The 26,619-nt window shown below is 38.3% G+C and overlaps 1 protein-coding gene across 1 annotated transcript in view; it reads left to right on the top strand.

Annotated features, from left to right (window-relative positions):
* The first annotated feature begins 3,196 nt into the window (after nucleotides 1–3,196).
* LOC124138508 (polycomb protein SUZ12-like) overlaps nucleotides 3,197–26,619 on the top strand; it is a 50,755-nt gene continuing 27,332 nt past the window's right edge. The window contains exons 1-3 of the mRNA XM_048382715.1: nucleotides 3,197–3,386; nucleotides 3,632–3,678; nucleotides 20,471–20,535. Coding sequence (XP_048238672.1) covers nucleotides 3,287–3,386; nucleotides 3,632–3,678; nucleotides 20,471–20,535 — 212 coding nt within the window. The 5' untranslated portion in view covers nucleotides 3,197–3,286. The remainder of the gene's footprint in view (nucleotides 3,387–3,631; nucleotides 3,679–20,470; nucleotides 20,536–26,619) is intronic.

Below are 26,619 nucleotides of genomic sequence, written 5' to 3'. Positions count from 1 at the left end.
GCCGCCGTCACATAGCTGGAATATCGCTGAGTGCGACATTAAGCAACAACAAAAAAACACGAAGTCTTTCGATCAGCAACATCACAATAACATGACATTCTGCCATTATCTACAATAGGCCTTCACTGAATCGTCTTTGATATGACGACAATGCTAATGCCATGTAAACACTGACTCGAAGTATCCGCGGGCTACAATTACGTTATCGATGTCAGTCGGAATCTGATCGTTAAACATGTCCATGCTGACATATAACCTGACAGTGTTGACGAAAAGAGCTACATCTTTCAGAGGCAGGGAAGTTAACTGACTTTAAAAGTCCAGTTTCCACCCTTGCCGAACTAGGCTGGAATTATGGAGTTATACTTTGGCTGGACTAACGAGTCCATGCATAGCCCAATCAAAATCGAGCAACGAAATCCACATTCTCTTCGTAAACTGCCGCGCAGATTTCGGGCGATTGCAGGATTTGCAAAGCATGTGTACCGTCAACTTATCGTCAACTGATATTTTCCAAATGTTTTCGTGTTTTTAAATAAAGATGCTCGTGTAATTTGATGAAGTAAGATCCTTTTAATTACAATATAGATCTTGATTATCGTTCAGATCGTCTTGACGGGGCGCAGCCATTTTGTTTGCAGCAAATACAAGTGATGTGAGAGGTGGAATCCGATTGCTCAATAGGAGGAACATCGTAGGGACACAACTCGTAATAGCCACTGGTGGCGATACAATCCAGCCCCGAAATTCCAGCCCAGTTCGGCATGGGTGTTAACTGGACTTTTAGTCAGTTAACACCCCTGCCTCGGGAAGATGGACCAACGTAGGTTGCTGGGGACCAATCCTAACCCGGAACCCCTACGGAGATTTAATAAATAAAAACGCAGCTGATGTATATATTTTTAACAATCACAGATCTGCCATGCGTTTGATACAAATATCACCATAAGTATTGGGGTTGATTCTGAGGAAGAATTGGTGAACTAGAATCAGACAGTATGAAACCACTCGTAATAAACAGTCAACTTACTTATACATAATGTATAACTCATAGGCAAAAAAAACATTCGGTGTTAAAACAAAATCAATTAGTCACATTACAAAGCTTTTTTTAAATGCAAGAGGCCTTCATCCAGATAATCCAGTGTTAACAATTATCCCCAAAATATCAAGAATTGACATGCTTCGAGGCATTATCCAGTATAATTCGAAGCATTGACTGTTTGATCTTGCTACAGAATGAAAAGTCGCAAAGGGAGCATGTCAACAGCCTCTGGGTCAGACAAAACAATGATTGGTGTTATGAGCAACGAACCATGGCATCGGTGTATGCCAAGGCGCGATCAGTCATGTCTCCGAGTCTGAGCACCCGATACATTTTGTCGCTTCATGAAAACGATGAACCTTAAAAATCGGTTGCTTTGGACCTATACCTATTCATTCCACGTGTAACTTCCTGGGTGAGTGAGTATGGTTTAAGCCGCTTTTAGCAATATTCCAGCAATATCCCGGCTGGGGACACAAGAAATGCTTTATAACCACTAGGCTACCGACAGCCCCTGTGACTTCCTGACGAAGCGTTCATAATAACGCCCATCCTCGATTATCCAAGGTAGTATGAATTGACGTCACAGCGTCAAATTGTTCTTTCACATTTTCACACGGGTGGCCCAGTCGCCTAAGGCGCCGCGATTCGCTGTGCAGAGTTACGTCCCTTGGGCACGCCAGAAACCTATGATTGTGGGTTCGAATCCCGGTTCGACCCGATTATGTTTCTAGGTTTGTCAGCCCTTGCTCATGGGTTTCACCGAAGTGATAAACGTCAGACACCTGCATAACTTCGGGCTTTCCTCCCACATTAAGCTGACACGCCATGATATAACTGTAATACTGTTAAAATCGGCGTTAAACACAACTCACTCACTCTTACACACATATCCTTTTCAATATTAATGCGTTATAGTGAGTGAATGTTGTTTTACGCTGCAATGTTCCAGTTATACCCAGTTACAGCCTGTAGATAATCGAGTTTGGGACATACATACATCAGTGGTTGCATGAAAAATAATAGCTTCACCAACGACCCACGCCATCAACCTTCGACAGCCGGGTCACACATTAACTGTGACCATACGACTATAATTTCTGTGAGCTCTTCGCAAGTGTAAAGGAGTATTGGGGACCTTATCTGACCCAGAATGCCCACTGGAGATTACGATAATAGGGTGTGTGTTTGTTGTTTAACGATGCACTCGACAGTGTTACAGCTATATGACGGCGGTCTGTCAATAATCGAGTCTGGGCCAGGTAATCCAGTGATAATTATTATAAGCAACGATCCACGATGTTTGGGCACGATGACACGTCACCAACCAAGTCACCGAGCATGACCACCCGATCCATTAATCGTCTCTTGCGACCAGTATATAGGTTGCTTGGGGCCAATTCTCACCCGTAATCCCCACGGCATATTAAAGTACATACAGCTGAAATTAAGAATATAGAACAAAAGGATAACGTATGTCGTAAATAAATTAATATCGACTATATCCCGTAAGAGGTTCCTATAATAATTGAAACTCGATCATAATTCCGAATTAAACTTTATATTGAGATATTAAAAAGGTTGCATTTGGTTGATTGTTTCATATGAAATTTATTTTTTCAAATGTGATTGAAAGGCATCACCCATGTACTTCGACATCTTTTACTGTTGTTGTTTTGTTTCCGCTGGTAAAAGCTATGTCGTCTCTCCATCTGCACGTAAACAACTTCATGGCCAATCCCGCTTTGTCTCGTTTGTTTTCTATATCATTAAACATGCTTACTTTCTCTCAGCCTACACATTTTTTTATATTAGCTTCTTCAACGGTAGGTGTCTTCCATCCACTCCTGTTTGTATTTTTTTGTCATGAGTAGATCTATATATGTATATATAACAAACGCTACATTTTCGAATGATATTGAATTGACCGTGGTACCGCCAGTCATCCGTGCAGTCAAACGTGTTGTTCGACAGAATGGTGGTTATAAATTATTTTGAATACTCCTATCCCAGTTCGACTTGAGCATGATATATTCTATCTACAGGTTTCAGTCAATAACCGGTGTGCCGACACTGCGACAGGTGCGTGTTGCTGTCGCGCGCTGACTGTTTTATGGATTAGTATCGCCTTGTGTACCTCTGGTTTAAAGAGTTACCCAGCCTGCCTCGCTCCAATGTGCTTTGTGTACGGTGGTTCCCGCGGAATTGGAGTCGGCTGGAAGGTCGGCATTTTGGGGAGAGATGCGGCCTAAGAAACGGGAGAGGGAGAAGAAGGCACCGCAGGAACCCCTATACGAAACACCTCAAGCAGACCACGAGCTCTTTCTTCAGGCATTTGAAAGTAAGTACAAGCACATGGCCGAAGCGCGAGCCCCACGTCGGGTCGATTCAAACAACCCAACGTAAGCTCAGCATAGCAGTGTGTGTGTGTTGTAAACTTCCCCCCGACATTGCGTAGCGACAATCATTGATCGAATTCCGAACGATTATTTTTGATGATTGTATCCAATAAAGAGGTCAGACGACAGATAATAACACCGATTCAATCCTAAAACTCGTCTAAGAGTACATTTTCTTTCCTTTCAGAACCAACACAGATATATCGTTTCCTTCGGACGCGAAATGTCGTTCTGGTGAGTAAACAGACCCGCATATTTTCACCCCTTCCGCTTTGGAGAACGAGACACACCACAGGTATGCTTGGATTAACCAATGCAATTAAAACTTGATCAGTGTGTGCCTGGTGCAATTTAACTTTATCGATTAGCACTCGTGATCAGACACGCCCAACAAATTCGTCTTACGTGATCATCTGTTGAAACCTAATCAACGACCTCCCTCTTGTTCCTTGTTATGGATAAGAAAGCAATATAATATGACCTAATATTTGCCGCCAGGTCGTGTTAATGTGATCATATCTGTTAGCCTAACAAACACGACACTGTAAATCAGATCTTACCCTATACTCACGTTGCAGTGTAACCGAAAACGAGGCAGTGATAGTGTAAATTGATATCTAGACTAATTTAAAAACATTGAAAGTGTTACCGTTTACCTATGTTGCATATTTGGGATGGTACATACTGCAATGAGCAAGAATACTTGACAGATTGTTGCTTTGAAGGTTGACTGGGAGTCATCATGACATTTTAGAGTCAACCCAATTTAGAGAGTCATGCTTGACGTCTAACAAGATATTGTGAACAAAATATAACTTAAATAAGTAAATATATTAATTATTTAACCTTGAGTTTAGAAATGCAAGTCTGAGTGAACATCATTATCCTTCTTTTGATTGAAACAACATGAACAAGTATTGTAATGAAAATAGTATACGCAAATGTTACAGTCCTTTTGATGTTTTTCTAGGAAATAGAACTGAAAAATATTTTGTGTCAAGAAGTATGATCCTTTGAAAATATCCTTCTGAGGATTTCCATGAAAATTGCAGAATTACACTGTATTACTACGTCATGTTATCACAAGTTTCTGAATCCTGCGTGTGAGGAAGTGTGGAAGTGAATATTTCATGAAGATGATCTGTATCTCAGAAATTTCATATAAACAACACCAATATTTTTGGCAAAGGTTAACATCTCACCGCTAACGGCAAGAAAATTACGGAAGATATGTATTTCTTCCTCCAGCCAAATTGGGACATTTGTTATCACGATATATACATGGTATAGTGAACTTAAATGGCAATTACCAATATTTCTGGGGCTGTAGTAATGTATCTTCATGTTGGACTTTCAACTTTAGTTAACAATGAACTCCCAGAACTTCAAACAGTTCTAGTGGGAGACTTTTTTGCAGTCAGTAATATTACTTTGTTACTACTGTTTGTTATAGTTTACCCGTTGACTTCATTTGTTGAAACATAAACTCTACATCCTGATGATTTAGTAGAAACAAAATATGTATATTTGTAAAGGTTGCAGAATATTGATACCCAGCTAATGATATATTATGAAAATATGTTGTTATGCAGTGAAAGACGACAATAAAGTGTCTACCTTCTGTTCTACCTCCACATGAAATTATACAAATAATGGGGAACAAGTCATGATTCTCTTTTGAAAATGATGGGGAAAGAAACATACAAGGGAATAAACTACCTATGCTAGGTACATACCACAAATGTAGGGATGAAAAACTATCTAAAGGAGAAAGTACACATTTTATAATTAGAAGCATGATAAGGACCACAAATATTGGTCCATGTTATATGTAAAGGGAGAACGAATATTGGTCAACAACAAAGACAAGTAAAGTACTTCTTGCTCCAATGAACGAAAGCCTACACTGACGATTATAATGCCTCACGTGGCAGAGTCCAGATTCTGCAAGTGCAGCGTATGCTACAATCTGCTGGAAGTGTTTTCCATGCTGTTTATGAGAATTGTTCATGTGACATGTACCGAAACATCTGTATTGAAATACAATCGCTGCAGCTTGATCATCACAGATTTGTATTATGTATCAAGCATGAATGTCAAGGTCATTATCATTACAAATGTTTGAATGTTTAAGATTTAGAGGGGCTTTATATTCCAAAACTAAAGCTGCAAACTTTTACATCAACCAAACTTACTTCACAAACTTTTTGTTTAATAATTAGCATTAAAAAATATGGTGAAATATACCTAAGCAGTGACCACGATCATGGACTCACTAAATATTTAATTTTAAACATTATGATTATGAGAAAGGCCCTTAATTATATATTTAAAATACTTACAGATATTCCAAACAAGGTATCCTTTTGGGGGGAATCATCATTGGTTAATTGAACAACACAGACATAAACATTATATGAAATTGTAATATAGAAGTTAAATATCTTTGAAGGGCACAATATCAACGTTTGTTGGTTTCACCAAAGTGGTAAACGTCTCAGACCTGCATCACTTCAGGCTTTCCTCCCACATTAAGTTGACATGCCGTGATGTAACTGAAATACTGTTAAAATCAGTGATAAACTCGTCTCACTCACGAGCTAGAGGGACTTGCGTCAGGGATGGTTCGATTGTACACATGGAAACACTAGTAGTCATGGTAGTGGGACAAAACATCAGTGGATCACAATTTTTTTTACTTCTCAATACAAGTATCGATCAGTCGCACCCTTAAAAAGTATCAATTCTTACCTTAAATGTATTCTTTGATACATGTTACACCAAACACTAATTACTAGTGAAAATAAGTACTGTAAACATGAGTGTTTTCATCCATTGCACCATACTTGACACTGTAAATTGGCCATCGTGTCTATGAAAAAGATAAGAGCACATGCAATTATCGTGATCCAGGTTTCATGATACATATTGGATCACACATTTGATTGTCCAAGTCGTAGGAAAGACTGACCCATCTCCGTGGTCTCGTGGTAGAGTATCATACCGCATTATATCTAAAGACATTAAAAGATGGTACTTGTTGTTACCCTACGTTTGGCATTAAGAGGCCAAAGCGAGGACTGGTCGGCACAGAGTCGGTATACAGTGCCTGAGTGAGGTATTTACGTTAAACAGTGGCATGATATCTCAGCACTATAAATCGGCATCAGTAGAGTACAGGAGCGCACTCATGCGACGTTAAACCCCATCTCACCTAGGAAACAAGGTGTGAAGTCGGTTATCAGTGTCAACTACGAGGATATTGCTTGGATATGGCTTTGAGCAGCATACAACCATCATCACTCATTTTGGGTCTTGAACTAACAAAAACAAAAGACCACATTATCAGAGCTCTCAAAAAATATGTGCCAAGATATACCTTGAAATTCACACCATAATCATAGCTGAATCCCTGAAGTCGTAATAATCTTTGAGGAATCCCATGTGGCGATTCCAGGTTTGAAGTAGAGGTGACTTCGTGGATTGGGTGGTCACTGAGTCTCGTTGACTTGGTTGATTGCGTGCCAATTTATCGGACGATGCTGGATTGATGCTCATAAATATCAATCACTGGGTATGCTCATTCATGAAGATCCATGTAGAATAGGTCTTCAGCAACCCATGCTTGCCGAAAAAGGCGACAATGCTTGTTGTAAGAGGCAACTAACAGGATCCTTGGTTGATGCATGTCATTGAGTCCCAATTGCGTGGATCGATGCTCATGATGTCAATCACTGGATTGTCTGGTGTAGACTTAATTATTTACTGAGTGCGGCGCTAAAAAGCAAACAAACACTGTATATTTCTGATCCAGGCTTGATTACATACAGTATGTTATTGAATAGCCGGAATATTGCCGAGTGTGGGTTTAACAACAAACAAATCAAAGAAACCGACAGAATATCTGACATGTTTGGCTGTGACATGCTGTTTAAAGATTGGTGTTTCAGGGCTTCAGATTGGTTTAGTTACAAGAAAGATATTTCTTGTCACATTTGGTAATGACAGATTAAGTGCTCTATGAAAGTGGATACTAGGAAATGTCCTCATACCATCTGTGGCAAAAGTGCTCTGTGAGTATAGTACTACTGTTATAACATGAGTGATGCATCTATTGCAGTTCTGTAGCAACAGTGTACATAGTTTCTGACTAGAGCAGCGGTAGAAACTAACATTTTCAGTCCACTAGTCCATATAATGATAACATATAGCAAAACCCTTAAAAATTAAAAATGGCAAATTGCTACTAGTCCTTATGGTACCTTAACTATTGGGTAGTTAGGAAAGGACTACAGGACTAGTGCCAATTTCTAACGCTTTAGAGCAATATTTGCAATGCCACAAATTGTCACAGCCTGCTAACCTATCCAACTTTACTCAACAGCAAAAAATTTTGGGGATTGTAATCAGGGCTCGATTGAGCTATATAAAACATGCACCAGTGCAACCTTTTATTGAAAAGTGCAACTTAATATATATTTCTACATGCACGAAGTCCACGTTAAGAAAAATTAATTTTGTGTCGAGTAACCCTTTTCCACACAACAACGGTATTAGAACACTGTGAATACCTCGAAGCTTTTTGGTCAGGCTCACTGACTTGGTTGATGCATGTCATCGATCCCAATTGCGTGGTTCGATGCTCATGACATTAATCACTGGATTGTCTGGTCCAGACTCGATTATTTTAGACCGCCCTCATATAGCTGGAATATTGTTGAGTGCGGCATTAAACAACAAACAAACCAAAAAAACATCAACAGTCCCTGGGTTATATGTAATTTTTCATCCTTTCTTGGGCATGATGTCATCGAACTGTGGGGACTTCAGGATTATGTGCACATCAGGGTTTCCCCTGACGCAGAATTCTTGCGTATATGACTCTCAACTAAGGAAAAATACGTCCAGAAATAAATGACTGCGTCATGACTGATGCACTTTCAAAATATCTATGTTGTTTACCAGCTTTGGAATGAAAATATTACAATTACTCACATGAACTTAATTTATAAACATTATCTGAAGACAATATATGCAAACATCTTAAAATTTACGTCTAGTTTTTCATTAATAATACAATAAAACATTTGACTCTCAAAAAATATTTTTGACTCCCCAAAATTCATAGGCTGAGTCAAGGTGACTCTCAGATATTGGAGTCTAGGGGGAACCCTGGCACATCCTATTACATTTTACAACAATATTTATGTAAAATAGTCATCAGAGATCTGAGATGTACTTATACAGTTTTGCATCTGTTTCATCTTTGATGAATTCATGGGTCAAAAGTCCAACCTTATTTTGTCTGGCGAAACAAGGTTTTCATGTCAACATGCACGTGGTGCAACTTAAATGAAGTGCCATAGATCAAGCCCTGTATTATTAACACCCCGGCATTTGGATTAACCAAATAATCTTCATGATGACGTCTTACATTGAAAAAGCCTTGTAATTTGAAAGATTGATTTTGTTTTGTTTTTGGGAGTTGTTTTTGCTTGAGTAATTTATTATGTATAAGTTCATTCATTGACATTAGAAGAAACTACAATGGCTGCCTAATACGAGTGGTTTCATAATGTCTGATTCTAGTTGACCATGTTAACCAATTTTATCTCAGAATCAACCCTTATACTGATGTTTGTGTCAAATGCATGGCAGACCTGTAATGGGTCAAAGAATGTATATATAAGCTGGATTTTCATTTATTCAACCCCATGGAAATTCCAGGTTAGAATTGGTCCCCAGCAACCTATGCTGGTCATTAAATGATGCCAAATGGATCATCGTATGCATATTGTGTGTTGTATATCCTGTGTATTCAGGTGTTATTTCGCAATGCTGCAATGAATCATGACAACTTTTAAAATATTCAACCAATTTTCCAATAATATGCCAAGCAAACCATTTTGAATTTTTCTCTTGTAATCAGTCACAAATGCAGATTCCCAGACACACTAAAATAAGAGTGAGTATTTTATTCCAGCAAGGTAAGTGTTGAATACTGTGTATACAACAAGGCTGTCACACAGTAAAGGAAAGATAACTCTAATTGATGATTAAAACCCCAAAAGTGGGGAAATTAGGAATAACTGAATTCGGACCCAGGGAAACATGGCAATGACCTCCTTTGTTTGAATTGACCCGCACAAACCATTTCTTTTTCTTTCTTTTTTGTTAAAATTTTGATTTTGGGTGGTTGCTAGACATGGATTCAAATAATTTTGGAGCAAACCTTAAGGACAACAGGACCCACTTAAATTTGATAAACATGGTTATACGTGTCCCAAGTTTTCTAACTCAGACCATTGTAAGAAATTGGCTCTAGTCCTATAGTCCTTGCCAAACTGCCCAATAGTTATTTGACAAAAACACAATTTCTATGTAAAGTACTTTCTGAAAACGAAGTCAACTTACTTGTATTCCATCCAGTCTCATGTGAGATATGTTGCTATTATGGATGAATTATATATCTTTAACAGAACATCAAATTAGGTGAAATATGTGAATATCAGTGCTGTCAGTAAAGCTTGTACTCATATAATGAAACAGGATAATATTCCTGCAATATTGGTGTTGGTGGGGTATCCTAGTGATTAAAGCATTCGCTTGTGACACCAAGTGCATGGGTTTGATTCCCCACATGTGTGAAACCATTTCCTGATGTCCCCTGCTGTGATATTGCTGGTATGGTGCTTAATGCGGTGTAAATGCAAACTGCATCCAACCGACAATATTATCAACTTGGTAAGACTGGGAGAACAAAACTCATTTAGCAGTCCTGAATGTATGACTTCAACTCCCAGAACTGTTGCCTTTACCTGGTGTGTGTAATACGTCAAGTATCACACTGATGAGACAATCAATAGCGTTTTATGAGAACAGTCCCGCAGCAAAGATCACAAGCTAATAATGATTGACACCAGACCTAATGCACATACCAATGGCAATTGCAATAAATAGAATTAATATTAAGTTTCCAATTATTTTTGTAAATTATGTTAATTTAGTTTGAAATATATTTTTAGACAGACAAGATGAGGGGCTAATGAGGACGAGGCTGTTGAATGGCCTTGGAAGAACAAGTAAACCACTAATTTGAATGCTGCCTTTATCACTGAGATGAGTGACTGATAATAGCCGCATTTGACCTTGTCACATACGAAAAACTTAACCAACCTACCAAACCATATATATTTTGGGTCCATGTTAACCGAAACACAAATATATTTTATTCTTGGCCTTATCACTGCTAATGTTATTAATTAATACAAGAGTGAAGGATACTGGGATTAGGGCACTTATGTGGCTGAAGATGGTACCACAGCAGTGGAAGCACTGCTACTTTGACCTGTCGCTATACAGATATAAATTATAAAAGCAGCTGCAGTTTTTGAAATTATGCATGAAAATCAAAGGCTCCATGCCTTAACCCTAATGTTAACATGTCAACATTAATGGTGGTCCCTACATTCAATATACAGAAGCAAACTTCAAGGAACCTGCAGGGATCGATTTCGCTCTATCCAAGCTGCACCAGTGCAGGTAAAACATTGCTAGTGCAGGTAACTTTTATTGCCAGGATGCACCCGACGCAGGTAACACTTCCCACCACAAGTGCGCGGTAGCAGTTTTATTTGATAAAAGTGGAAAACTTAATTCTTTTAGAACTGGCTGCAAATCTTTTTGAATCCAGGAAGTAAAAGTTCATGAAATTAGTGAAATACACAGGTGGTCTGAATGCAGTGAACTTGCAGAACTAATTCTCCACATTTACCACTAGAACAGTCATTCATGCGGTTACAATCACAACAGACAGACACTTTGAAACTTCTTTTTGAGGGTTGTTAACCGGATATCAAATATGAAAAGCCATATTTAGATTTGCCCAAAATAAAATACTGGAGCACATTCTCAAGTTTATTTTCTCTTTGAATTTAATTAATATTCAAAATAACGAAACCTACGGTGTTTCAATTTATGACAATCTGGTGCAGCCAATATTTAGGTGGTGCAACCTGATTAATTTACTTGGTTGCACCTGGTGCAGGTGATAAAACAGAAAGAAATCGTACCCTGAACCCAGGGTCAGCTGTAATTTCAAACACTGCATTTTTCAGACACTGATGGTTGGATCACTATCATGTTTATTAGGTCAAATACGGTACCATGGTATCAATGCAAACACCACTTCCTGCATGATGCACAAGTGCATTATTAAGAGCATGATGAGTAGTGGGACGCACACTCTGTCATATACAGTATCACAGCTGCTACCTTTGCTTCTGACACTAACATAACTGTTACATGTCCTTGTTGAATAAGCAGTGATGCAGTATCACAGACACACCTGTGACCTGGTTCAGATATTATTGCCAATCTGACAGTGTAATCATTGGAAGTTGTTTCAATATGAATGCAGATTATCAGTATACTACATCTGGTCTGGCGAGTACATTTATGTCATTGTCAAACAAGGCTCTCACCTGTTTCACAACATATTACTCAGTGAACGTCTGAGACCTGCATCACTTCGGGCTTTCCTCCCACATTAAGCTGACACGCCCCGATATAACTGGAATACTGTTAAAAAAGCGGTGTTAAACCCAACTCATTCACTCGCTCATCTAATCTCATTAAAATGATTTACCCTTGATACGGTCCCTTTCTGAGTGGCCTCCGTGGTCTGCTGGATATTAGCTGCCCAGAGAAGGGATGGTCAGTGGTCAGTGTAAAACCGGCATCAGTCCGGACTTGTCCAAGCAGCCACACATTCACACATCCATGTTGCAACAATCTTAAACGTGATGTTAAACCCCATTTATCCCTCTCTTTCTAAGTGTAGATCTGACAACACCTATTGAAGGATGCAGCTTTCTATGGAGGTGTTCTCAGATCTCCAAGCAAAGAAGGATTGTTAAAGATCTGTCCTGTGCCACACCGCGTGATAATCGTAACTCCCATTCTTCAACATGGACTTTGTGAATCAACTCGTATAAATTAAGTATGAATTCATCATTGTGACCTATGCAAAAAAAACATCTGACCTGCCTATCTATCTAGTTCTCATTGCATGAAAAAAACAATATATTTTAATGATGGCCTAAGATTCCTAGATACATGTTTAAAATGTAAATACATAAAAATGAAAAATGTTAAGGTAAGATTAGGTAAGTGCCTTGGACCACAATTTATTTATTTATTTATTTATTTATTTATTTATTTATTTATTTATTTATTTATTTATTTATTTATTTATTTATTTATTTATTTATTTATTTATTTATTTATTTATTTATTTATTTATGCTTAGTTTGTGGGTAAAAGTTCAGCTCAATAATTTGAGATCAAATTTAGTAATGATTTTGTTTTATCACTACATATACTGTAAACACTTAAATCTAAAGTGTTTCTATGAACGCTTGTCCTCCCCCAAGTTATGATTTTTGTCTGATTATTTCCATGAATTATTTAAGTTATGAAACATCATGAATAGCAGATTGTTAATGCGTTGGCAGCATGAAAAATTCTACAGCAAGATTTATGTTGACCAATGAGAGCCATGCTTACAATTTACATAGTGTTAAAATATCTATTACTCCATGATGTAAGGTCTCTGGACATGCTGGATGTTAAGTTAAAATACACTCATCGTTTTATCAATCGGTCGATCTTTGAGAGTGCAGAGAACTAAAATGTACTCCAATCTTATTTCGGAACTCGAAACACCACATTGTCTTTCTAAAAAAAAACCCAGTTAATTTGACGTAAGACACATGATGAAGTTTATGGAGCTTTGACCGTGTATTCAATGTTCCCGCTGGCTTTTGAAACTGCCAGTCCACAACGACTGGCAACTCTAAAAATTACCAGTCTCCCCCCCCCCCCCCCCCCAATTTTTGTCAGTCCCAACTTTCAACAAATGAAAAAACGTATGAAAATCACCTGGTTTAATTCTTTCAACTCTTTTTTTTATAATATTTCAAGACTAAATCACTGCAAATACATATTTACCTTGAAGCAAAGCGAAATGTTATTTAATAGCACTAAAAACAGACAAGGGGAACCAAGAAGTCAACTGCAAGTTGACTTTGTTTGAAATATATACTTATATGAATATCGTCAATGTTTTGTTCAACAACAAAGATTTATAAGGTGCTATATTTGCCGGTCCACAGGGACTGGCAGTAACATGAATTACCGGTCCAAGCCTGGTTTTACCGGTAAAAAAATGGTAATTACCGGTAAACGAGAACACTGGTATTTCAGTTACGTATAGATATAACGCAAAGAAAACCAGCATCGTGGTATTGTTCACGTTACTCTTTTTCCCATGAAATTACACTGTTTTCCCCCCATGATTACTCCAAAGCTTCAATTAGGTTTGGCATCTGTTAATCACAAGCTGCCATCACATGGCTAGAATATCGTTGAATGCAGAATTTGTTTTGTATGGGCCAGCTTGTCCAACTTATCAAGAGAACTGGCAGTGAAAGATTCAGTGCATAATGTTTGCTGGCAAGGTCATGAAGTCAATAAGCAACTGACATGGTTTTGTTTGATTGAAAGAGGGGTTGATTGTGTGTCACATGAATTATGTAATGTATTCTACCCTTCCTTTATGTTGAAGTATGGTAGACATAAATTGTGTACTTTCTGGTCAGTACAAATGTGATGCTTGTACATAATCAGTAAATCTGCTGCTTGTGGATTTGCCATGAGCATTTACCATTGAGAGCATCATACCAGGGTTTTGTTTTTTCTCTAGTTCTTCAAAAATGATGCAATACAGTGAGTGAGTGAGTATGATTTTACACTGCTTTTAGCAATATTCCAGCAATATCATAGCAGGGGATTGGCTTCACGCATTGTACCAGTGTCGGGAATCGAACCCGGGTCTTCGGCGTGACAAGCAAATGCTTTAACCACTAGGCTACCCGACTGTCCCTGATGCACTGCCATCATCCAAAAGTAGTCCACAAGTTTAACGCTGCACTCCAGCTCTATGACGGTGTTCTGTAAATAATCCAGTCCGGACCAGACAATCCAGTGACATTATAAGAATTGATCTACGCAATTGGGATACAATGACATGCATCAACCTAGTCAGCAAGCCTGACCACCGATCCTGTTAGTCGCCTTTTACAGCAAGACCTATTCTAACCCGGATCTTCACGGTGGTGTCCTGCATGTATAATAATGAGACCCGTAAAAATTCGGGGTAGAATAGGTCTTCAGCAACCCATGCCTGCCGTAAAACGCAATTATGCTTGTCGTAAGAGGCGACTAACGGGATCGGGTGGTCAGGCTCACTGACTTGGTTGATGCATGTCATCGATCTCAACTGCGTGGATCGATGCTTATGATATTAATCACTGGCTTACCTGGTCCAGACTCGATTATTTACAGACCGCCGTCATATACATTTGTATCTAGATGATTTCAGCGCTACCGTCTGGGTTAATTTGGTTTCACTGTTTTCAAAGTGAATCATACTTGACACACGTAGCTGGAATATTGCTGAGTGCGGAGTTAAACAACAAACCAAATACAATTAACTGCAATACTCATCAGTCATTACTGAATGCCCTACAAGAATGACCAGCAACAGTCCCAGGTTTCTCATTGATTCCAGGGACACATTTCTGGTAAGCAGGGCGGTCGGGTAGCCTAGTGGTTAAAGCACTCGCTCGTCACGCCAAAGACCCAGGTTCGATTATCGGGTACAATGTATGAAGCCCATTTCTGGTGTCCCCCGCCATGATGTTGCTGGAAAGCGGCGTAAAACCATACTCACTCTGGTAAGCAGTTGTACAAGAGCTACTTCAATTATGACGTTAGTTTTCTTTTTGATTTAGGTTAGTGCGACTGAGCGTGGCAGCTTTAGGAGGTCATCACTCTGTTCAGTGGGGATTCTGTGTATATATCTACTTGGTCTCGTCGTTATATGGCTGAAAAAATGCTAATGCGACATTAAATTTAACTCACTGAGAAGGGATTCAAAGGAAGAACAGGTCCCTGCTACCCTGTGCTTGTCAGTAGGGCCTAGAAATAAGGATTGGGTGGTTACAATGGGTGACAGCATGACTGACCCACTCAGATTATTGACAGGCTGCCTTGATAAAACTGGAATATAGCTGACTTGGTGTAAAACAACATTCACTCAGTCACTTTCAGCCTTGTTTTGAATATTCTTTGAAGCAACGTTATTTAGTTATTATTAATATCTATGTTCTAACAAATCAAACAAGTCAGGGGTTTTTCATCAGTAACATTTTACAAATGTCACAGCAAGTTACTGTGTGGATCAAATTACTTGTATGTCGAAAGAAGAATTAATATGATTGTTGAACTAATAAGCCTGTTCAAATCAGTACCTTGGTCATGTTGGTAATAAAATATATATCGCACCTCTCAATGCTTGTCTCTGTTTGAGCCATGCTAGCCAGTCCCATGGCTGTAACTTGACTGCAACACCTAGGGCGCTAATTAACTCAGTTTCCCACGAGGCCCTGATAGACTTATAATTTCACCTGTGAGCTAAATGATTAGATCAACTTAGTAAGCATGATAAGAAGCATGATTGTGCCAAAGAATGTTACCTGAAACAGTTTTATGAATGCGAGAAACAGTTTTGTTACAGTTTATCTACCTGAGGCACAGTTTAGTTGCCTGAAGCACTATTATCTTGGTTGTGTCGCCTACATTTTGTCCAGCAATAGTTGCTGTAATAGCTGTAATATGCACCCGGGGCACTTAGAAAATTGTCGAAGGGGGCCCTACCGAGACTGCACGTTTTTACTTTAAGCCCCCTCGTTATTTAGCCCATGGGTTTACAAACGGAAAAATAAAATGCTTTTAAAGCCCATAGGCTTAAATTAAATTGGAAAACTGATTGATCTCCCTTACTGAATGTTCTTCAACAAGTGATACAGCATGTTTTTATGTGACCAGTTGCACCAATATTGCACCTTAAGCACTGTTAGAGGTTTCCACATTTACAAGACACATTGGACCCCTAACATAGGTGATATTCTGCAGACTCATTTTAAACGCATATGACAGACACTCATTGCCATGTTGGTTTGTTGTTACTTTCTTTAAAGTTTGTTTGTGTTGATTTTCAAGTTGAAAAAAAAAGATGATGCCTTATGTTGAAGTGTTGCTCTCTCATTCCATTTTTGATTATTGTTAAACTTGGGATATTCATTCTACCTATCAGGGTTTTGTCCTTCTTTTTTCGTTTTTAAGCCCTGGGCTTAAATTTGGATACAATTTTACTCAAATTAAATTGGCAAAATCTGTAATTAAGCCCAGGGCTTTAAAACCGCAGTCTTAGTATTACAGCCATTCACATTTCCATGCCAGCAATAGTGTGTTCACTTGAGGGCCAAAATCAAACCTCAGTGTATGAAATACACCCCCTCTGCACAGCTGTATTTTCTGTAAAAACTGTGTACTTTACACTTGAAAATATAATGTATAGCCCGAGTGTGTATTTCATGAGACTGATAATCAGAATTGATTGATGCTGAAGCTGAACACTGCTAGCTAACAGACAATGTTATGCTTGTCAATCCCTGTTTTGAAAAACAACACAATGTCATCCCAGATATTAAAAGACATTCAGATTGTTGTGGAAGGTTTATTGTAACTCTATTGTATCTATGTCTGGTTTTGAAGATGTAGATGAAAATATAGCTAGTCTCCATACAAAATCTCTCTCTCTCTCTCTCTCTCTCTCTCTCTGTCTCTCTCTCTGTCTCTCTCTCTCTCTCTCTCTCTCTTGGGATATGATCATCACCTGGTCTGTCTGTCTGTATTTCGTTTCCTGAACATATCTTGAAAACACTGAAAGATTTTTCACCCAAATTTGTACATGTATTAATCATGGGCTGAAGTGGTGACTTTTGCTGTTGTGGGAGCCGGGGGATAACTGATAACTCTTGTATTTATAAGAAGAAAAAATGTCATGATTATTAAGTTCATTAAGTGATGGTTATGGTTTCATTTGATAATTAGCTTGTTGGGGCATATTTATGGTAAAACTGAAAACATGAAAACATGTTCGTGTCACATAATAAGTTGATGCTTCAAGCACATCCAGCGTTTCCCACCCTGTGCAATATTCACACATATGAAACAAATTGCAAGATTGAAGATCCGTCGATTTATGGATTTTACATTGTGAAGCTATCAATTGCCTTCTAAGCATTCTCCCCAAAGACTGGGTATTAGTTGCGCAGAAGTAGTTCACAAGTACTGCAGCTGTAATGATACACTTAGTCACAAAGTGATGTCTATAGGACATTAGAACAGACAATGTGTTATGTTAGGGACGCAACAATATTGCATGCTACAGTTATACATACAACACATTTTGTCCAATATGATACGCCTCCTGATCCATATAAATCTTGTTGAGTAGTTTAAAAAAATATCTTTTTGACAAAATGCACATCTAAGTGTTGAAATCATAGGATGTACAATACTTTGTACCAAAAGGAGTATATTTTGCAAATGAATACTTTTTTCAATCTATACATCTTGCAATATTGGGTAAAGATTGGTATAGTTTGGCCTAAAATCTACACAGAAATTCGTTCACAAATGGTGTGTCCCTTTGAAATTGATTGACAAAACATAGGAAATGCAGTGGTGATTTTGCTTTCACAGCGGCAACTCACCATGCTGTCGTTGAAATTGTAATATTGGATCTGCATGTGCAATCACTGTCAAGCACTTTATCTCCCAGAGTATCGCAATACAGATACCTGTATCGGATATATATTGCAAAACCATTGTAAAGCCAATACACATCCCTTTTTTCAGGAAGCTAAAATAGGTAACCATAGCCTTTTTCGCCATCTCAGAATTGTCCCTATTTTATATAAGCATATAAATTTGACTCTTTTGCTACAGATAAACAGGTCGTTATCTTCATTTGATAGCCACCACGCCATGCCATGCCACGCCACGCCACGCCACGCCACGATACACCATGCCACACCATGTTCCTAATACAGCCTGACTCACTCTCTATGATAATATTTCAAATAATTTGAACTGCCTGTACTCATCCTCATACAGTCCCCACTCCGGAACAAATTCATATTCAACAAACCAGTGTGGTTGAACTGAAGGCTACACTGAAGAAAACGTATATTTGTTAAAATTAAGTACTGCAGCACACACACTCACATATGTGTATAATATTGTGATTAAAGTACATGTATCAGAATGCACTGGCATTGATTTCCAATCTCGACTCGTGACTCCAACATGTAAGATAAATTGCAGGATTGAAGACATGTCAATTTATGGATTTGAGATAGTGAAGCTGTCAATTGCCTTGCATGTTCTCCACAAAATTTTACCTATGACTCAGTATTGGTTGTCTTTGTGCATTGGTGCCATGTTCTGCTTGTTATGTACCCGGGTATAGCAATGTGATATGTAGCACGGATTGAAAGTAGGGGCAGCATGCTGTAGACATGGTAGATATTGTTTTTTAACCTCAAATTTAACCTGTATATAACACTGACTTGTCATCAGTGTTCATGGTCACTTGAGTGGCAGAACTTTGAATTAGCTGATATTTCCAAGAGCGTCACAATATCAATGCAATATGGCCAAAGTAATGCAAATAATTGTAAAGTTTGATAATTTCAAACTTGTCATCACCATTGATCATATTATACTGAGGATATGCTGTTTTGTTAGTAGTACAGGGTTAGAAATTCATTTTTATTTTCACTAGTCCTCGGAAAGTAATCAAATCCAAAGTTGCCATCTACCTAATGGTAAAAGTGGTAGTCCACAAGGAGATGTCACTTGACCTTCCGGTATTTAACTTGTCTCAAACCCCTGAAGATCCGGGGTAGAATAGGTCTTCAGCAACCCATGCTTGCTGTAAAAGGTGACTATGCTTGTTGAAAGATGCGACTAACGGAAAGGGTCGTCAGGCTTGCTGATTTGGTTAATGCATGTCATATCTTAATTGCGTGGATAAATGCTCATCTCAATCACTGGATTGTCTGGTCCAGACTCAATTATGCTAAGTGGCACCAAACCCAAACTAATTCAATCATTTACTTCATCAAACTTGATCTATTGTCTATTGACAGGTGTACATGAAAATATATACAAATAATTTGGTTATACATTTTTAGCAAACCCCCCTGGATTTGGATCTTGAACAGAGCTTGAGATAAGCAACGTATTTGCATAAAATATGCATGAAATAAACTGAAATACACAGACAAATCAAATCCTAGCATATCAAATACGCAACAAAAACTATAAATAGCCTATTGAAATAAAATTAATGTATATATTATAACTATTAGATAAAATGACTGTTTATCAGCCAATCACCAAATTCACTTACCAACGTTCAGAAAAGATTCTGTGACAAACATACTGATGGATGCCAATTGAATAGTCTATGTACATATTGTATCTTAACGGTCTCTGATTGGTGATTTAAAAAAAACGCCTTTCTTACAATGCTAGGTTTTGCAAACAAAAATGGTTTCCCAGAGAGGGACGCAGACGGGTATACTACTATTCATATAGTTTTAAATGATATACAGGGATTGTTACAAAACATGTTTTAAGTTAAAATACACAAATGTCAAGAAACAGGTGGGTAAAAAATTTGGAATACCCTCTAAACAATGCTAAAAGTTGTGGATTCCCAATCAAAATCAAACCCCTGGGTAAAATACCCAAATCACCAAAAACGTATCCAGAGCTCTGTTTAAAAACTCAACCTACATCCAATAATATAAGGTGTATGTTTGTATTTTGTCATGTTTGTACAGTGTTATATACCTTTCTCAATTGCTACAATAACATGCAGATTTACAGGGTTTTGCAGTGACTCGCCCAAGAGCCCACAGTTGTCTGCATGGTCAGGAAAGATGTATTGACAGTATGTTTCTGTTGAGAAATGAAGGATGTGAAACCTATGGTGATTACAAACACACCTGTCAGATATTTTAATCCAAGTGATTTTCTGTTGTAGCCAATATTCCTGCACCGGTCTCTCTGGTACATGAAGCAACGGCGCTCTGTGAATAATGCTAGCAGGTAGGTGGAGAAACAGCACATTTCATCTTACCTCCTTGACAGATTGTTGAGATCTGATTGGTTCACTTGATCTTGATAAATTACCCTTTATCCCGCCTGGGAAGGAAGGAACCTTGTGAGTGGAAGAATAAATCTCTCATACCCTACCACGAAGAAAACAGGCTGCATGTGGAGTTCTGAGCTGGAGGATAAATTCTTTATACACCACCACGAAGCAAAAGGCTGCATGTTTTTTTATGAGTCGGTGAAAGTCACGTGACACAAGTTAACCCCAGCTCAAATGAACAGGTGTATTTTTATAAATTTTCAATTTGTTTTACAATGGCAGATTGAAACATGTCAGCAAGATGTATTTGTTGTAGCAGTATGATGAGAGGTATGTGGTTTTTACGTACCGCGTTTGGTTTTATACCACGAGCACTTAACAAAGATGAAACAGGGATATCGTCCCCATCGCTTCAATTGAGAGGTAAATGACTTCCGATGTATACCGTGTTTGAAATTAAGCATGACAGTCATGGAGTCTTTGTCATAACATGAGATTTCGGGGAACTTAAGATTCATATACAACTGCAGCAAATCTCAAGGACCCTAGGACCCCAATAATTTCAAACACTATACATTCCTGCAAGAGGAACATGTTGATGGATGTAGAAGACTGTAGGAGGCCACACAACCTGATGACAACGCAATTCGATATGGCCACTTGGCCTTTATTCCAAGACAAGTGAAAATCAGGAGTGACAAATGTTTTCTCCCATAATCTTGTTACGATGTAGATTTTTTGCTGCTGACAAATGATAGCATGACATTTCCATGATTTCATCAAAAGTGATATTCCTCTATAACATTACCAAACTTGAAAATATAATTATAGCACATTTTGATTGACAATCAGTGTCCTAGAAAAGGAACCAATCCTGAATGTGTATGACCATGGTATAGCTGGTAATTTAACAGGTCAGCATTTTGTAGGTAACCTTGGAAATTGAGTTTGCATTTATTACCACATACAGCATGGTCACACATGTACCAAGGAGAAAAACAAAGAGAAAGTACTTGTGACACAATGATGAAGTGATGATAAAAAAGTTAAGCTGATTCAGAAAGTAAGTCATCCTCGCTAAGACTATTTGCTTAGTGATAAATATATCCTTAGGCGAGTGGAAATTTATTGTTGCCTATATGTCATCATTATTCCACCGAGTAGTGAGCAAATAACACCTTCTTTTTTTCCCCTGACAGATGTTCTTTGATAAATGTTTACATCCAGAATAAACCAACCCTGAAACAGTTCCTGTGAAGAATGCTAAAATTTGAGAAGTGTAAAGAAATCATCCAAATTCAATTATCACTGCTGTAACTGAATCACAGCTCAAAAGGTACTTGAGGGACACACCATTTAATATTCTAGGTGGGCCTGGGATTTCTGTTGGAGACGGAATATTTTTTTCGGTCACAGCCTCATAACAGATTTTATCTGACAAAGGAGGAACCCAATGATTGACTCTCTCTTTTTTTCCCACAACACATTTTGTTTCAGGACATTCAGTAATTGGGTTCAGCAAAACAGATTTTTACCAACAAATAACTTTCAAAGCAAATTCCAGTCCCTCCATGTTTCCCACTCTTGGTCCCTAGCAACCAGGGTGGTGGTTCGCTCGTAACACAAAAGACCCTGTCTGATTCCCCACATGGGTGAAATGTATTGATCACATTTCTGGTGTTTCCCCCGTGATATTACTAGACTATTGCTGAAAGCGGAGTGAAACCTCACCTCACCTCACCTCACCTCACCTCACCTCACCTCACCTCACCTCACCACACCCCACCTCACCTCACCTCACCTCACTCTTTGCAGGTACCTATCATGACTTTGTTTCACTGGTGATACTTCCTGTCCAAGAACAACTGTTTTAGATTTTTCAAATCCATCGATGGGATTTTTCTCACTGATTTCAAAGGGCTGAGTAAAATGCAACAATCAGGAATATTCCAGCTTTGACAGAGTAGCCTGTATGTAATCCACCTGGAGAAGAAAACAAGTGATTGACAGCTTGAGCAACAATCAGCCAACCATCTACGAGTTCACATATTGTAGACAGCTTTTATGACAAGAATTTGGTACTGGGACTTACAATCCTGAAAATCCACCCGCAGATGCCAAAGGAAACTTCAACAAATGACAACATTTTGGCCCAAGGACTGACACTAGAGCACTGACAAATAGGGATATTGTGATGGAACAAGTTTTCAGAGGTTGGGACTTACCAGAGTGAGCATGTCCGCAATATTGAAAACTTGCAAAAAATAATAGTGTCGCATTAGGTCAACAATAGTCAGCTGTATCATTGATAACTGTGTAGGTTAGCATTTAGAGATATACCATAGAGGTATGGTTATTTCAAATGTATGGTAACAAAAATGTATTTCTCAATATGTTTCAGCAACATTTAAAGGGTAATTTCCAACCAATTTGGCACAGTGATCTACTTGCAAGTTCCAAAATGTCCTTTTATGCTTAAAGTTTCTGTAAATTGTGAAAACTGTTTGAACCACCTTTGAAAGCAAATGCAAAATTGCTCTTTCTCGTTTTCTTTTAAGTTGCCATGACCTGGAAATTGAGCGTGGGCGTCACTTCAATATACCTAGGAATTTAAGAAAATGTAAACTTTGTAACTTAAACTGCATTGAAAATGAATTCTGTTTTCTCTTAGTGTGTCCAGTGTTCATACAGTTAAGAGAAGTATACATTAACACAAAGTTTTAACTTCATCCTAACATCCATAAATGTAACATTTCAATGTCATCGCCAAACTCTAACATCATTACAAATCTAGCAGAATATTTGTACTATGCACATATGGCAAAATGTATGGTTGACAGCAAATCCACCTGTAGCATAATGTTTGTACACAAAATGCCTGAGGCCTAAAATTACTGAAATAAAGTGATTGAACTTCATAACACATCAGCAATTGGATTATGTTATGCATCACAGCAACATTGTGAGTTTGTTGCACATCACATCAACAGTGTCATTACACATCTTTTGATATGACAGGCCAGACGCTCTATCCACTGCACCCGCTAGGTGGTTCATGATATGTAATACATTGCTTTGTTGATGTGATGTGTGTTATCAAATATTATGACATCAACACATCACATCAACAAAATAAGATATTTCATATCACGAACCGACTCACTGGTGCAGTGGATAGAGCGTCTGCCAAAAACAGTAGGGTCCGTGGTTGATCCCCAGGTCGTTTCATACCCTAGCACGTTAACAGATGGCACTTGCTTCTACCCTGTCCAAAATTATGGCCACAAGGCAAGACAAGCCGTCACCACAGAAGTGAAACAGTGTTAAACCCTCTTTTACTTCACTTCTCATTTCACAAAGCTAATGTTTATGTCACACGGATTCAACCTTTTCTCAGGAATACGAGTTTTGTATAACTAATTAATCCGTTCGGGGAAACAAAGCAGGATGTCATTTTATTCTATTTTTTATCATGTCGTGCCCATAGACAAGAGAATAATATACATTTCAAATATACATAGAAAAATATGCTTTGAAATAACGACTTTGATACAAGGTTTGACAGATTCAATGAAAAAGACATTTCAACGTATTTCAACAGGGAAGGTCATTATTGGAACTATGAATATTGTTTGTCTGCACCAGTCCGTGTTTGTCGTCGTCAGTTGTTCCAAACACATATGTTTGCCTATTGCTTATTGCAAGAAACCTGCATGAAGGCAGTCCGCCACGGCTGGCCTCGACAAAAGAAACGTTGTAGGTGTGGAAAATTGCCGTTAATGCTTACAAGTCGAGCTGATACAATCAAAATCTGAGAGTACTCTTATCCGCTTGAAAAGTATTTTGTTGTGGGCAAATCGGTTGTATACTCTAGATAAAATAGCATTACGTGCTTTGTGGTATTTGTCTTTACAGTCCAGTCGATTTTCAAATACGGAGATTGTATTTCCATTTTATCATTTTATCATTTTTAAGAAGAATAAAACCAAGTATATTCCAAGCCATTTGAAAATGGAATGGCGTTGATGTTCGAGCTTTCTATGAAATCAAAACTCAAGGTCATCCCACAATATTTGATCTTTGCAATTCATTTTGTTGAAAGCCTTGTTCTATTTCAGTGCGTGTTGTCATATAGTCTGTAATATGTACATAAGTCTGCGCTCTGGCTTTGGCTTAACAGTTGTCCTTGTTTGCAGACCTACAACTTCTGCGACATATTAGTCCGTGTGATGAAGAGACGTGTGGATGGAAAATGTATCTTTAATGTCGTAGACAATGCATTCTTCTACAACAGGACGTTGAAATGACGTCAGTCTGTTCAAGGTTTTCAGTAGTTGCAAAGTGGTTTACTGAATAGGACCGGTGACGTTTTCAGATTACATTTTTAAAACAGCTCAAAGAACCACCGAACTATTTTGGTAATCGCAATTACCTTGTAAGAGAACGAAGTGATTCTTGTTAGGCGGACAAAATGTTGCTGTATTGGCGATACGGAACTTATTATATCATCATGATTACTAGGACAAAAGGGGGTTTTGCTCGACTTATCATGTTGTAGATCTTTGATACGATTAGGCATAATAGCTACCTGGAGACGCGATCCTCTGTTAATCTGCCAATATTTCAGGGTGATTTGAGAGAAGGTTTGCACCAGAATAATAACGAGTCTATCGACATGGTAGAGAGTATCAGCCCTCACCATTTTTATTTTAATCTTTTCTCAAAGTGAAGTAATTTCACGTACACGTAGATGCTGTTCATGAACCTCATGTCGATATAAAAGCTATCCAGCCACATGAAATGTCTGAATTCAAGCATCCTACGTTTGGTGTCTGTGTGTAACAGTTTCAGATTGAAGTGAATGCCTTGTAGGAATTTATGAGTTTTGTCGCCACGCTGCCCTCAAATGCTCTGTTTTTAGCTTGGCTGTCATGTCATTTTATCGGAAAATTACATGATGTGATAGACTGTCAGTTAGTTACAGGTTTGTATTTGATGGTCGTAGCCTATTGTGCAGCATTCCATCCATCAGTAAATTGATGTACATAAGACTGAATAGTCTAGCCTAGACACCATCTAGTTCTTACATTTCGCCCTAGGAATTGCTGAGTGTTTCATGTGAAGTACGAGCTAGATTCGATTCCTGGCATGAACGTTCGGTGCCTAAAGTCAAGTGATTTACACCACTGTTCGCGTTATTATACTTTATTTTATACCATTCTAATTTCCCACCAATGTGTTACTAGGAATATTAATGTAGGTTCAAACTGGTTCATTGCCATATCCACATGTATGCATCTATATAAGGACAAGCAAAGGTGACTATGCTTGTCGTAAGAGGCGACTAACGAGATCGGGTGGTCAGGCTCACTGACTTGGTTGATGCATGTCATCGTATCCCAATTGTGTGGATCGATGCTCGTGATATTAATCACTGGATTATCTGGTCCAGACTCGATTATTTACAGACCTCCGTCATATAGCTGGAATATTGCTGAGTGCGGCGCTAAACAACAAACCAGCCAACAACCAATCATTGCCATATCTACATGTATGCATCTATATAAGGACCTACCTCGTTAGATAATGATTAGTCAGATTTAAGAAACCCATCCTCGTGAACATGAGTCCACGTCTATGACATCTTTGAAAGTTGGATCCAGTTTTAAAAAACTGTATTGAAATGAGTTAATGTCGTGTCATTATGACATAAATGAGATTATGACTATAGGTAAAAACACCCTCTCTAGGAAAAATATAATTCTGTGTAGACTCCCTGTCGAGTATGTTTCGTTGAGTACGGTCAATGACGGAGATATTTCTTTTGTTTCTATTCATTCCTGCTGCGAATTATGGAAAATGTCCGCGATATGAAACCGGCTCTAGAATGAGTTACGGATGCTAATAGATCGTATTAGGCTGCACAAGAGCAAGATAGGAGGTCTTTAAGAAATCTGAAGTGACGATACTGCACAAGCGGGCTGCTCCTTGTTGATCAATACATCTCTTAGCATTGTAACAATTGTATTCCTATATGC

The sequence above is a fragment of the Haliotis rufescens genome, unplaced genomic scaffold, assembly GCF_023055435.1.
Source record: "Haliotis rufescens isolate VD_foot unplaced genomic scaffold, xgHalRufe1.0.p SCAF_40, whole genome shotgun sequence".
In the NCBI taxonomy this organism is placed as follows: domain Eukaryota; kingdom Metazoa; phylum Mollusca; class Gastropoda; order Lepetellida; family Haliotidae; genus Haliotis; species Haliotis rufescens.
The sequence above is the reverse complement of the archived record's forward strand: the minus strand, read 5'-3'. Positions and strand labels throughout refer to the sequence as shown.